General features: G+C 44.4%; 1 protein-coding gene across 8 annotated transcripts in view; it reads left to right on the top strand.

Moving 5' to 3' along the window:
- The window catches only part of CDK14 (cyclin dependent kinase 14), an 835,688-nt gene that overhangs the window by 324,168 nt on the left and 497,358 nt on the right, over positions 1-14,162 (top strand). For all 8 annotated transcript variants that reach the window (XM_073238870.1, XM_073238871.1, XM_037019857.2 and 5 more), the window contains one exon: positions 513-607. In XM_073238870.1, the coding sequence (XP_073094971.1) occupies positions 513-607 (95 nt within the window). The remainder of the gene's footprint in view (positions 1-512; positions 608-14,162) is intronic.

Below are 14,162 nucleotides of genomic sequence, written 5' to 3'. Positions count from 1 at the left end.
GCTGTTTTTTTTTTTTTTTTTTGAGAGGGCATCTCTCATATTTATTGATCAAATGTTTGTTAACAACAATAAAATTCAGTATAGGGGGGGTCAATGCTCAATGTACAATCATTAATCCATCTCAAGTCTAATTCTCGTCAGTCTCCAATCTTCTGAAGCATAACGAACAAGTTCTTACATGGTGAACGAATTCTTACATGGTGAACAGTACAAGGGCATTCATCACAGAAACTTTCAGTTTTGATCACGCATTATGACCTATAAACAATCAGGTCAAATATGAATATTCGTTTGATTTTTGTACTTGATTTATATGTTGATCCCACATTTCTCCCTTTATTATTATTATTATTTTTATTTTTAATAAAATTATCATGCTGTGTTTTAAAGTAAACTTACATCAGTTAAAATGTTATTAACAGTGACAGAGAATCTGTACACATCAGCAAAATTGTGTTATTTATTGTTAGTTTGATGCAATCTGTTTTGTGTACCCTCTGCCCTATTTTTAGCCAACGAGTCCCAAATTTGGAAAAGCCGACTCATATGAAAAACTGGAGAAACTGGGGGAAGGCTCTTACGCTACGGTGTACAAGGGGAAAAGCAAGTGAGTTCATTCGTTTTTGAATATTTTACATGTAAAATGAAACTGCTGTCTTAATACTAAGTAACCGTATGTTGAAATACTTATCGTTTTAAATGTCTGGTAGGTTTCCCCCCCTCATATTTTTGTTGGTGCTTCAACAAGAGCAGAAAAGCCAGTAGAGCGGGTTTCCCTGCAGGCAGGCAGTTTGCAGACTTGTTCGGTGGATCTTTTCTGTCCTGTCCACCCACCAACTCCAGTTTCTCCTTTTCTGCCTGGAGCTGGGGCCCTCGAATAAGAATCTGTTTCCAGGTGAATGACACGACATAGGAATTTCTCACGGAGTTTAGCATTTGCTTGAGAGTAAGAGTACTGCTTCAACAAAGCCAAACGTATTGGCTGTCCTTGACGTCTTTTTAAATTGAGCTTATACCACCTGCAGAAGTCATTGAGCTTTAAAGACTGCAAACTCTTCCTTCCTACCTGCCTGCTTTGGCGTCACGCTGCACGTATTTCCGCACATGGGACTCCTTCTCTCCCTTGTGGGGTCCTGGGTTCATGGCACAGATTTGCATTCATGAAGAGGGCAGCCCTATGTGTTCCTGCGCGCCGTCCCCGTCGGCCCTGTGACCGAGCACAGAGTTGCTGTGTTCCGCCGCATGGTATTTCTGAAGTAACTGCAAAAGACACAAACTTGGTTTTACCTTAGTAACACTACCAGATAATGTTGAAAAATAATTTTCTAAATCATTCCTGCTTTTGCCTCTCCTTTAAGTCATTATAGAAGATAGGAAATTGTAAACTAAGTAATTAAATAAAAAGATGTAGAAGACAGTTCTCTGAAGGATCATTCTAAAAATTGGAAATTTTGACTGTGTGCTGATTAAGGAGATTGTGGCTTTTCTGGAATGTAGTCTCATACCTTTGTTCACTATTTTTAAGTTAAGAAGATGAAGGAGTATTCCTGATAAAGGAATACATGTAAGTTAGGAAAGGTAGAAATGCTGTAAGTAAAAAATAGTATTAATTTTGAGATCTTAGATATTTACAAAAAAGTCTTAAAATTTTTGAATGAAAAATAAACATGAATAAAAAGCAAAACAAAATCTGGAGGGCTGTTTATGATTTTATGTTGCCCAGCATTATAGAATGTCATGGTAATGGTCTAGATTGTTGAGCTGATAACAGGGGCCGTGTCCCAATTTTATATTTTTTCCTAAAGAAAAATAGTATTCTATTGTATAAAAATTACTTGCACATTTAATGTTAATAACATGAACATAACTACATTGGATCGAGCAGTTATTTTGTATAAAATATGGTATGCTCATTGTCTCATTTACTCTTCACAATGCCCTGTAAATAGGTTGCTGGTATCCTCTCCATTTGACCAGGAATCTTGGTGCTTAGAGAGTTGTAGCCCCTTGTCTAAGTCCATAAAGGTGGTTAGTGTTAAAGCTTGTCTGGGCTCATGTCTGTCTGGTTTGAAGCCATTCTTTTCCTAACCATTGTGCAGTACAGCTTCCATGGTTTAAGACCTCCCTTGGAAAGCCTTGGTCCTTGTTGAATATTCCAGATTGTTCTCACATATGCTCTTACTTGTTTTAATCATGATTTAAACAGAAGCAAACATGCTGTTTTATTATGAGGAAACAAACCAATCACTTCAAAGTGCCTTCCCACAAAAGATGTGCTCAGCTGATTTCCAAATGTAAGTTAACAATGCTATTAAATGTTTAAGATTTATGTCAAAATCTTGGAGATAGTTGAAAAATCCTCCATTTCTTATGCCTGAAGAAAAGAAAGACTGCCTTTAACTACCTGCAATCTTTGAAAAGGACGATTCTGGACAGTTAATACTTTTCACTCCCGCAGACCTAAATCTATCTTGTCAATATTTCTCAAGCAGGTTCAAGTCTGCTAGTCACATTTAGTATTTAATTTCTGCCAGCTGGAGATGAAAACCATTGACCACTCACCTGCTAAGAGATGACAGGCTGCCTGTACTTCTTTCCTTAAGCTGGCAAGGTCAGGCCAAAGAACAAGTTACATGCCATCTAGCAAGACTGACTGGAGAGCTGAATTTGGTGTATGTCCTGAACTGCTACAGAATTTAAAGAGCTAGCTAAGCATTGGGATCCCCAGTGCAGGACTCCTCACTGCTCTCTAAGAGCAGCTGTTATTTTCTTGTGGTAAAGTAGCCTGGCATTTGTATAGATCTCATTGATTCTTTTGTTGGCAAGCATTTTATATGTATATATGTTGACTGACACGTGTCAAGTTTGGATTTTGCCATGATCCTCCTCTTAACAATTTGCTAGGGCTGCTGAAACTAAGTGCCACAGACTGGGTGGCTTAAACAGAAATTCATGTCTCAGTTCTGGAGGCTAGAAGTCTGAGATCAAGGTGTTGGCAGAGTTGGTTCCTTCTGGGGGGTGTTCTGAGAGGTTCTGAGGGTTGTTGGTTCAGCACCTCTCTTCTAGCCTCTGTGGTGTGCTGGCAATCTTTGGCCCTCTTGGATTGTAAGTGCATCACCCGATCTCTGCCTTCATGTGCATGTTTTGTCCTCCCTGTGCGTGTCTGTCTCCAAATTTCCCTTTTTTATAAGGACAGTTGTCATCCTGGATTGTGGTGCATCCTAATGACCTCATTTTAACTTGATTACTTCTGTAAAGACCCTATTTTCAAAGACCTTATGTCACATCTGAGGTATTAGGGGTTAGAACTTCAACATATGTTTTTTGGAGCACACAATTCAATCCATAAAACTTACTAATTTGGCATTGCATTCATGAATGCCTTTCTTTTCCTACTTGTGGCTTATGTAAATCACCTTTTATTTCATGGTGCTTCTTTAAATAGTATAAGCAAAGGATATGTCCTCAAGAGGTTTATGTAATTATTGACTTTAATAGAGTAGCTGTTAGTCACAATTTAGATACTTGAGAAAGAATAGAAAAGTTTTTTATTATCTTGAATTCTCTTGAGTTTTTAATTCTTGTAGGGACACACAGACTGGGGAGAGGTCGAATGAGACTTATACTAGGTAGCTCCATTAGTAATGAGCTTGGTTCTAAGGAATATAGCTGGTTAACTGCAACTGTATCAACACACAACACTTAAAAATAAGCTTTCTTATTTTCCTAAAAACTTTGGACTTCCCTCATTTTCATATTTGAGTAGAGATTTTTTTTTTGTTTTAAAACAATGTTCTCTAGCTCAAGGATAGTGTGTGTGTGTGTGTGTGTGTGTGTGTGTGTCTGGAGAAGGGAGGTTATTTATCAGCACTCTGATTACTAATCTCTATCCTGGTTTAGTTTCCTGAGTATGTTATCTCTTTTAAATCCCTTTAGCATTTGTCTTGCCAATGAGTTTCAGACCCGCAAGTTTGCTATGGATTCAGTGTGACCAAAGAAATTGACAGCAAAACGTTCTTGGGGTGAAAGAGTTATACTAAAATCCCATTCACTCAGAGCAAGTCTGCATGCAGCAAGCTGGTCTCTGCTTCTGGGCCTCTCTGTCTGCACAGCCGTCCTCTGGGACCCTCTGTCCACACAGCCGTTCTCTGGGCCCCTCTGTCCCCACAGCCGTCCTCTGGGCCTCTCTGCACAGTCGTCCTGCACAGCTGTCCTCTGGGCCTCTGTCCTTGGAGCTGCCACCACTCCAGCCTCTGCTCTGTTCTCCTGAAGCCTTGTAGCCATGCCACTGTGTTGCCCAGAGCACAGGGCGGAGCTCTTTATATAGAGTCAACAGCCATGTATTGCCCACAGGTGTGCAGTGAGCTAGTCAGCCAGGGCCAGGTGAGAATCCTAGCCACAGGAACTCTCATTTTATCCACACATTTAACACAGGGTTAAAAAAATCATGCATTGTATAATACTTTGCATTTAAAAAAATATGGAGCATTTAAAAGTGTCTTCAATTTAATACCTTGAAATCATCTTTTTAGCTCTCCGTTTCCCAAGGACTTTTGTACAGTGAGACTTAACTTTTTTTGAGCTTATTCAGAGGATGACTGTGCGGACAGAGGGGCCCAGAGAATGGCTATGCAGACAGAGGCACCCAGAGGCAAGGGGAGTGACCAGCTTGCTGCATGCAGACTTGCTCTGAGTGAATGGGATTTTAGTGACTGACCTGCCACCTGGAAATAAAGTTGGGTAAATCCCTTTCACCCCAAGAACGTTTTGTTGTCAATTTCTTTGGTCACATTGAATCCATAGCGAACTTGCCTGGGGCTGAAACCCATTGGCAAGACAATTGGCGAAAGTTGGCAGGGCTTATTGTTGACCAAGGAAAAAGACAGGCTGCCCTTATGGGAGGGGTGCTTCAGCGGGCTGCCCCTGTGAATGGGGAAACAGTGGATCATCCCCCAATGGGTATGTGGTCTGAGGTGGCTTGCCTCCTAGAGGACCATTCCTCACCCCAGGACTGGAGGCAAGTGGAGGTGACACCTGAGGCAGTAGGGGTGGCTCTTGATATAGTAAGCAGATCCTTTGAGAAGCAGAGTGCCCATGTGGCAGTGGAGACTGTGGGTTGGCTGCTTCTCACAGTATTAAAAAAGTCTACAGAGGAGACCCAAGAAATGGTAGCTCGAGAACATGAGCTGCAAACTTCTGTGGATTCCCTGAGGAGGGAAATGGCATTGATGCAGGAGGAGGTGGTGTTATGCCCGAATCATGGTGAGTCCCAAGAACCACTGGAGGACTCAGATGGCATGTAAAAACAAAGAGCCTTTATTAAAGTGGTACAAGCTCGAGCTCGGGCATCTGACTGGCCCACTGCAGCGGGACTTGGTTCAGGAGCCCCTATGAATGTTTCAGCAGAATTTTTATACACTCAAGAGGGGCAGTTAGGGAACTGGGATAGGTTGACCTTTAACTAGAGCTGACTTGTTTCAAGCTGATTGGGTCGTTTGAGAATCATCAAGGTTAGTTCCCCTTTTCTGTTTGTGTAACACCCTTAGGGTTCTTTCCTGCCCAAGTCTGATTGGCTGAAGCAGGACATGGGGTGATTTACTGGAAGTTTATGGTTTTTCTTAGTAACTGACTCTTGGTACAGAAACGGGATCCGCAAGTTTAACTTCCTAAGATGGAGTCACTTTGGTCAGGTCTCACCTGGTTCTCTCATTCCCCCCTGTCTTTAAGATCCACGGAAGTCCAATCATGGGCTTGCTGGAGAAGCATGGGAGTGGTTAACAAAAAAAACAACATTTTTCACTTAGTGCTGCGCATAGCCCTCCTTGCTGCATGAATAGTATGTCAAGACCTCTCTTATTCTGCAGGGTTACTTTGGCTAAGAAGGTGAGAGATTCTTCTAGCTTGGTGATGGAAGATTCTACATCTTTCAGATCAGCTTCTATGGCTAGTCTAAGGTTTATATAATTTTGGTCTTGGAGGATTAGGGCTGAGGTACCTATTCCTGAGGCACCTAGGAAACCAAATCCCATGAGTGAGGAGAGGAGCAAAGTGGCTGCTCCTGCTGCCCGCTTAGCTTTAGAGGGATGCGGGGAGGTGGCTAATTCTATCTGCTGATTATCATAATATCTGACTTTGGGGAAAAGCTGCACCATCACACAGAAGTCAGGTTTTGAGTTGAGAATTGTCCCATGGACCAGGGGGTGAGTCCTGAGTTACAGGCCCACCATCCCGAGGATGCATTAAGATAGCTATTGTTAGTGGCTGTTGCATTGCATAGGGAAGGGGTAACTCTGGAGCCGGGTGCAGTGGATTTTATGCATGTTCCTGATCTGGATACTTGGGACAGGGTTATTTTTCTGGGCTTGCCCCAAGAGTAAAGGTCTTGTGTTACATTGGAGGCATTTCCTAAGATGGCTATCCCTTTCTAAAAGGGTAGCTGCACGTCTAAACATAGCCAGCAATCAGTGGTTAGGTTAGGATGGGAAGCATTCAGAACTTGAAAGGTACTAACAACAAGGTCCCACAGGTGGTCATGGGGGGTATCATCTGGGGTTGGAAAAATCGGGGTGAGTGGGCTTGCAGTAGTGGCACCTGAGGTCAGAGTGGGTTTTTCCTTTGGAGGCATGGGTTTTAGGTGGGGTATTCTGAGAACTGGGTTAGGTCCTATGGGTACAGAGGGAGAGGGGACTCACTGGGCTTGAATGGTAAACAAAATGCCTTTATCATAGCCAGAGAGGTATAGGTGTAAGCCCCAGGTTTTTCTGACTCCAACTTATTTCAGATTCTTTTTTCCCTTGGGAGGTTAGGGTAATGCTAATGGATTGGCACTTACTACTCGATTTGCAGGCAGCTTAATCAGTTGCCCAGTTTCCAGTCGATGAAGTCCTGATTACCTGAATTAAGTCATCTTTTCCAGACTGCTTTAACCATGGAGCACTAGTTTCACAACCCCAACTGGCGCAAAAGAAATCTCGAGGCCCCCCACAGGTTTTTCATTTGTGGGTCCCTCCTGTCCCTGGGCATACATAAAACTTGGTCTGCCTGAGGCGGGTCCTCAGGGAGGGCTGGTGACAACCATACCTGGCAGAACAGTCATCGTATGCTGATCATCCATTCAAGTCTGAATCCCAGCCGCTTCCTGCCAGGTCATAGAGGTCTAGTTGGAATAAGGGCCACTTCGTTCCTGCTGGGCTTTTGAGCACTTGGGTGGTGATGATTCTGCCGGATTCTGGGTCTGAGATTTTTCATTCTGTTTTCACTGGGTGTGTGGGTTGCTCTTCCTGGCTTTGATGGCTACTGACAGAAGGAATAAGGTTAGGCCCTGCATAATTTAAGTTTTAAAGGGTTACTCTGAGGCAGTATTCTCCACCAGCTGTCAGCGGTATCAGGTGAGTCACAGTGAGTGGCTAACTTGACGTGAGAGTGATGGACCCACAGCCCTATCCTGTCGACTTTAAGGGCCGATGGAGTAGTCAGGATCACGGTGTAAGGTCCCTTCCAGTGTGGTAAAGAGGACCTGCAACAGCTGCTGAGAGTCATCCCAAGTGGGTTGGTGAGTAAAGAGGATGGAGTCTAAGAGATCTATAAGGCCGCTGGGCTTTTCTGAGAATTTAGTGGTCTGCACAGTTCACTGGTGACTGAAGGCCAATATTGCATAGTCTGATTCCCAGTTGCATCTGGGGGCCCCAATGCCTGCAAGGGTAGTGCAGTGGAGTCGGGCGTTGGGGCCTTCCTCTGGGTTCTGCTGTGCGTGTGGGGGGACTCCCGGTGGGGGCCCCCTCAGCTTCTCCTATTGAATCGGCTGCATGGGCTGCTGGCCCCGGTGGGTCAGGGCCTGGAGAAACAGGCCCTGCTCTCACCGGCTTTGGGCCAGCCTCCAGAGGGGGCCTGGTGCCGGCACTGGGGGGATAGGAGCCGGCACTGGCACGGCTTCAGGTGGGGGTAAATAAGGAGGGAGAGAAACTAGGGAAATCTCATCATTGCCACTCTGTAAGACGGGGAACAGGGGGGCTGATGGAGTGACTCCAGGCCTTGGCTTGCGTTCTTCTCCCTCTTGCAAGGCCAAGACCTGGGCGCTAGTCAGCAGCGGAGGCAGCAAAAAAGCTTTTAACCAGGGAGGGGAATCTTCAACTAAGTTTTGCCAGTAACAATGTAGGGAACGAGATCGGGGTGCCCTGGCTTTCCGAAGACCACATTTTTGACTTGGTAGATGGTTTGGAGGTCAAAAGTCCCCCCTTCAGGACAACCCACCTGGAACGTGGGCCATTCATTCCTGCAAAAGGTAAAAAATTTCCCTTTTTTTACCTCTAGTCTAAGATTCTGTGCCCTCACCCCAACATCTTTAAAATGGTCTCTTAGAAGGGTGAGGAGGGTACTCTGCTCTTGGCCCATGTTTTGCAGTCCTGATTTGAAACTCAAGACAAACACAGCAGGATGGACAGAACAGGCGCCTGACGAAACTGAAAGAGAACAACAGCCGCCGCCACAGTGCGGGAGCGACCCACTTGTCTCTCCTTGGATAAATCAGCAAACCAAAGTGAGCCTAGGATGTCTCCTAGTGACCCGGGTTCTCTCGGTGCGTCCGTGTAGACCTCCTACAGGTGATTTCAGATTTGGGGCCCCGTCTGCACATGTCAGTAAGAACATTAATAGACATAGACATTTTCAGACACAGAGTGCACTCATCGCCGGCAGCAGGCTCCGAGATCTGAAGTCCTGAGGTTCTGGGGATCCCAGACGAGCCCCTAAATGTTATGCCCAAATCACGGCAAGTCCCAAGAACCACTGGAGGACTCAGATGGCATGTAAAAACAAAGAGCCTTTATTAAAGTGGTACAAGCTCGAGCTTGGGAACCTGAAGCAGCAGGACTTGGTTCGGCAGCCCCTACTAACGTTTTAGCAGGATTTTTATACACTCAAGATGGGTAGTTAGGGAGTTTCCTTTCAGGCAGAACTGGGATAGGTTGACCTTTAACTAGAGCTGGCTTGTTTCAAGCTGATTGGGTCATTTGAGGGTCGCCATGGTTAGTTCCCCTTTTCTGTTTGTGTAACGCCCTTAGGGTTCTTTCCTGCCTGAGTCTGATTGGCTGAAGCAGGACATGGGGTGATTTACTGGAAGTTTGTGGTTTTTCTTAGTAAGTGACTCTTGGTACAGAAATGGGGTAAGCAAGTTTAATTTCCTAAGATGGAGTCACTTTGGTCAGGTCTCGCCTGGTTCTCTCAGTGGCACAAGAACACGAGCTGCAGAATTCTGTGGATTCCCTGAAGAAAGAGATGGCATTGATATAAGCACCGGCAGCAAGGTGCAATTGGAGATGAGATGGAAGCTCTGCCAGGTGTTCTGAAGGAGGAGGAGGCCATCAAAGAAAAAGACGAACTCCTGAGGGAAGCACAGGCAGAGGTGGCAGGAGAACACCAGCTGCGAAGCATTGAGCTTCTGAAAACTGAGCTGGCATTGCTGTGAGGCACTGAACAGAGGAGGCACTTGGGGGAGTGGAGAGAAAGGTGCCATCAGCCCCAGAAATGGAGGAGCTGGGGAAGAATGAAGGGGTGTTGCTCAAGGCACTGGCCCCTCCTGTATTGAAAGCATGCCCAGTGCTTGTAAAGAAAATAAAGACCCAGCAGCTGAAAGTTCCTCAAGGAGAGGAGCAGCTCCCCCCCCACCAGGTCATGGAGCACTCTATGCTCCGCCCCTATACTCAGACTGAGCCAGTGGCTGTGGGACTTAGGGGTGGATGGAATTGTTCTGTCAGCATCAGAGGTGGGAAAGCTGTCTTCCCTGACAGTGCAGCCTGCCTTGAGGCAGTGATTACAAAATGCAAAGTGACATATACAGTAGATGAAGCAATGAGAACCCAGAAAGAAATAAGACCTGTTGCTCACAGGAGGAATTTGAGGGGCCTTGTGAAGGTTACGAAGACCCAGATGTGGGTTGATTTGATATGGGCAGGAGTAGATGGAAGGAAATTAGATGGGAAGCCAAATAGGATCTTACTGGAGCTAAGCTATGGCAACAGCTGAAATCAGAGCAGCAGTTCCAGCCATTAAGACCAAAGAGGCAGAGGTAAGAGACAGAGGCACGAGTCTGGCCTCTGTGTCTGTAAGACTTTTTGCTGGAGACGCTGGAGAAGAATGTTCGAGCTTCCTTGCACAGGGACCATTGCAGAGGACTAAGGGCACATAGATTGAGAGGAGAGAATCCTGGAGGGGTGGAGTGTGGATAAAATGAAAGTTCCTGTGGCCAGGATTCTCACCTGGCCCTTGTTGACTAGCTCACTGCACACCTGTGGGCAATACATGGCTGTTGACTCTGTATAAAGAGCTCCACCCAGTGCTGTGGGCGTGACCCAGTGGCAGGGCTGCAAGGCTGCAGGAGAGCAGAGCAGAGGCTGGAGTGGTGGCAGTGCCGAGGACAGAGGCCCAGAGGAGGGTTGTGTGGGATGACTGTGCAGAGAGACCTGGAGGATGGTTGTGTGGGATGGCTGTGCAGCCAGAGAGGCCCAGAGGACGGCTGTGCAGACAGAGGGGCCCAGAAGCAGAGACCGGCTTGCTGCATGCAGACTTGCTCTGAGTGAATGGAATTTTAGTGACTGACCTGTCAACTGGAAATAAAGTTGGGTATATCCCTTTCAGCCCAAGAACATTTTGCTGTCAATTTCGTTGGTCACATTGAATCCATAGCAAACTTGCCTGGGACTGAAACCCATTGGCAAGACAGATGAGTTGTGTTTGTATTGTAGTTGAAAAAGGGGTAACTCAGATATGGATTCTGACCTCAGGAAACTTAACAACCTTGAAGGGAGATCGTCCATATACATAAGTAATGCTGGGTAAGTTAGAATGTAGTGTTTGAGCTAAGATGCAGGAAAAGACCCAAGTAAAATGGTGTGAGGTTTGGAAAGAAAGGAAGAGAGGAGAATTTTGGTTAAATCTGTTTTCTCCAGTGGTGCCTGACTGAATTCCCAGCCTCATGTGCTTTTAAATAAAGCCTCCTTTGTCACTGTGAATATTCATAGGACTCATTGGGATGGTTGTCTCTTGGGGCTTGTTCCCCAAGCAAATACAATGGTTTTCACCCTGTCATATGAGACTAAATTTGTTAAAGACTGAGGGCCTTAAAGTAAATGCAAGCTGATTGATTTTGATTATTGTGAAAATTTTGATTAAGCAAAAGTGTTAGGTTTGAGTTTTAAAGTGGAACTGGTTCTAAACAATATAATTTGAAAAAAGGTTGGTGGGTTGATGATCTGTGAGCACCCATGAATGCCTGCTTGTCATAGAGAAGAGCTATGACCACCCAGCCACCTTCACTCCCACATTTGAGGTTTGGGGAGACCCGTATGCTCCTCAGTGTACTGAATCTGCTGGTAGAGCACATCCATTTTCTCTTGGATGCCTGAACCCCCAGGTTTCTGCACTCTGCCATGAATGGTTCACAGCTCTGAATGTCTACCCTTGCTGGGGCAGAGTCCTCTCCTTTTCTTCCTGCTTTATCTGGGTTGCGGGAGTAGGGGTGTTGTAAGGCTGTTGCTTGCATTTGATTTTCTCAGACTTTGTGTCATTTAGAGAAACAAAAACCTCTTTGTTCCACCCCTGGAATAAGAGTCTTGGACTTAGTCATCCCACAGATGATCCTGATTTTTCTGCTTATCTTCAGTTTCTGTTGAGGTGGAGATGCCAAGTCTTACTCCTGCGGGAGCCTGCTGAACAGAGTAGGCGGCCCACACTGGTTTGTGCCAGCTGTAAATTGTTATCTCAGAGGTCAATAAGAACAATGGAGGAATTTGCTCACTTTATGTAACATAAGATTTATGTGATTGAAAGTGCCAATCTTCTTTTAGCATTTCATTCTGCCAATTTGTGCTGAATAATTGAACTTGAATTAAATGACCTCATAAATTGAGGGACTAGCCAAACCAAGACTGAGGTATACTAAATACATTTCAAAAAGCTCTTCAAAGCCCCAGGAGAAATAGGGGGGGAAGACATGCTGTTAATTAAAACAAGCAGCAGCAAGAAGAAAGGCAGTGGCAGTTAACCACCTTTTCAGAATATGTGAGATTAAAGAGGTGGCTCTTACAGCTTGCCCTGAAGGGCAACTCCATTGAAACACTATCAGAAGGTGTTTGAAGAATTTTAAAATTCAGAAATCCCCAGATAGAAAACACTGGACTCCTGGTTCACTGAAGCTTTAATTTTGTGTTGACACCTGGACTGCTCCTCATACTGGCTTCCAGCATCCCAAGAGTCCACCTACCCACAAATGGGAACTCTGTCCGAAAAAGAGGCCAATCTGATTATGTTTTACGAACTCTGCTGCAGGATGCTCCTGAGACCCACTCTGTTTCTCATTAGGTCTGCTCTGTTTTCCTTCAGACTTTGGGTCCATAGGCCAAAGCTTATTATCACAGCTCACTTCAAAGATCAAATCTATGTCCATGCTATTAGTCACAGAGTATGAAAATGGCATCATAGTATGATAATACAATCAGTGTTGGCTTTGTAAATTAATGCACAGAATATGGCATTACAATGTACAAGGGAAACTGGAGTTTTAAAAAAAGCTAATGGGGTAAGTGGAGGTTGCTCCATGCGATTTTTCAGATCTGCTGCTTGTATATAGGTGAAAGATGAAACAGTGGAGTTCTTATCCTTACCTAAGCCAAGGAGGATAATAGCCCACTGTGGATAAAGTGAAGGTTTCCTGTGGCCAGGATTCTCACCTGGCCCTTATTGGCTAGCTCACTACACACGTGTGGTCAATGCATTGTTATTGACTCTGTATAGAGAGCACTGCCCAGTGCTCTGGGCGACACGGTGGCATGGCTGCAAGTCTGCAGGAGAGTAGAGCAGAGGCTGGAGTGGTGGTAGCGCCGAGAACAGATACTGGGATGGCTGTACGGGCAGAGAGGCCCAGAGGCAGAGACTGCCTTGCTGCATGCACACTTGCTTTGAGTGAATGGGATTCTAGTGATTGACTTGACACTGTGGAAATAAAGTTGGGTATAAATTCTTTCACCCCAAGAACATTCTCCTGTTATTTCTTTGGTCACACTGAATCCATAGTGAACTTGCCTGGGGCTGAAACCCATTGGCAAGACACCCACCCAAAAATATCTGCTAATTTTATTTTTAAAAGTCCTAAAGTCTGTTCAGATTGCTGATTCAGCCCTAACTTAAGGCACTAGAGTCTAGTTCATTGGTACAGCTGGCTTTTCTTAGCTTGCAGCACATAAACAAACAATGCCTAATCTTTCTGACAAAAGTAACAATGAGGGTATTGTTTAGGCAAGAAGCATGATTTCAGTTATTAGACTCAACTGCACAGGAATTACTTTCGTACTAAACAATGTGTAAATGTATTGGCCTCTTTTAGTAATTTTTATTATCAAGGTTCTTTGATCAACTGATTAGGAGACCCTCAAAACAGTTAGTGATATATGATGCTTTCAAAATTTTGGTCATACATCAGCAATGCCCAGCTGGTGAAAGTGGAGGCACTCTTTGTATAATGGAGGAATTTTTTGAGGGAGTTAGTGTGGAAATTTCCAATTACCATAATGTCAGGGCTCCTAGAATCTCTTCCATATGGTTCAGTTGAAGTGTTTTTTTTTGTTTGAGAGGGCATCTCTCATATTTATTGATCAAATGGTTGTTAACAACAATAAAATTCTGTACAGGGGACTCAATGCACAATCATTAATCAACCACAAGCCTAGTACTCAACAGTCTCCAATTTGCTGAAGCATAATGAACAAGTTCTTACATGGTGAACAAATTCTTACATAGTGAATAAGTTCTTACATGGTGAACAGTACAAAGGCATTCATCACAGAAACTTCCGGTTTTGATCACGCATTATGAACTATAAACAATCAGGTCAAATACGAATATTCGTTTGATTTTTATACTTGATTTATATGTGAATCCCACATTTCTCCCTTATTATTATTGTTGTTATTATTATCATTATTTTTAGTAAAATGCTGAAGTGGTAGGTAGATGCAAGATAAAGGTAGAAAACATAGTTTAGTGCTGTAAGAGGGCAAATGTAGATGATCAGATGATCAGGTGTGTGCCTATGGACTAAGTATTAATCCAGGCTAGACAAGGGCAGCAAAACATCCACAGATGCAGAAGATTTTTTCTCAAAACAGGGGGGG

This window comes from Manis javanica, chromosome 6 (assembly GCF_040802235.1).
Source record: "Manis javanica isolate MJ-LG chromosome 6, MJ_LKY, whole genome shotgun sequence".
NCBI classification, from domain to species: domain Eukaryota; kingdom Metazoa; phylum Chordata; class Mammalia; order Pholidota; family Manidae; genus Manis; species Manis javanica.
The sequence above is the reverse complement of the archived record's forward strand: the minus strand, read 5'-3'. Positions and strand labels throughout refer to the sequence as shown.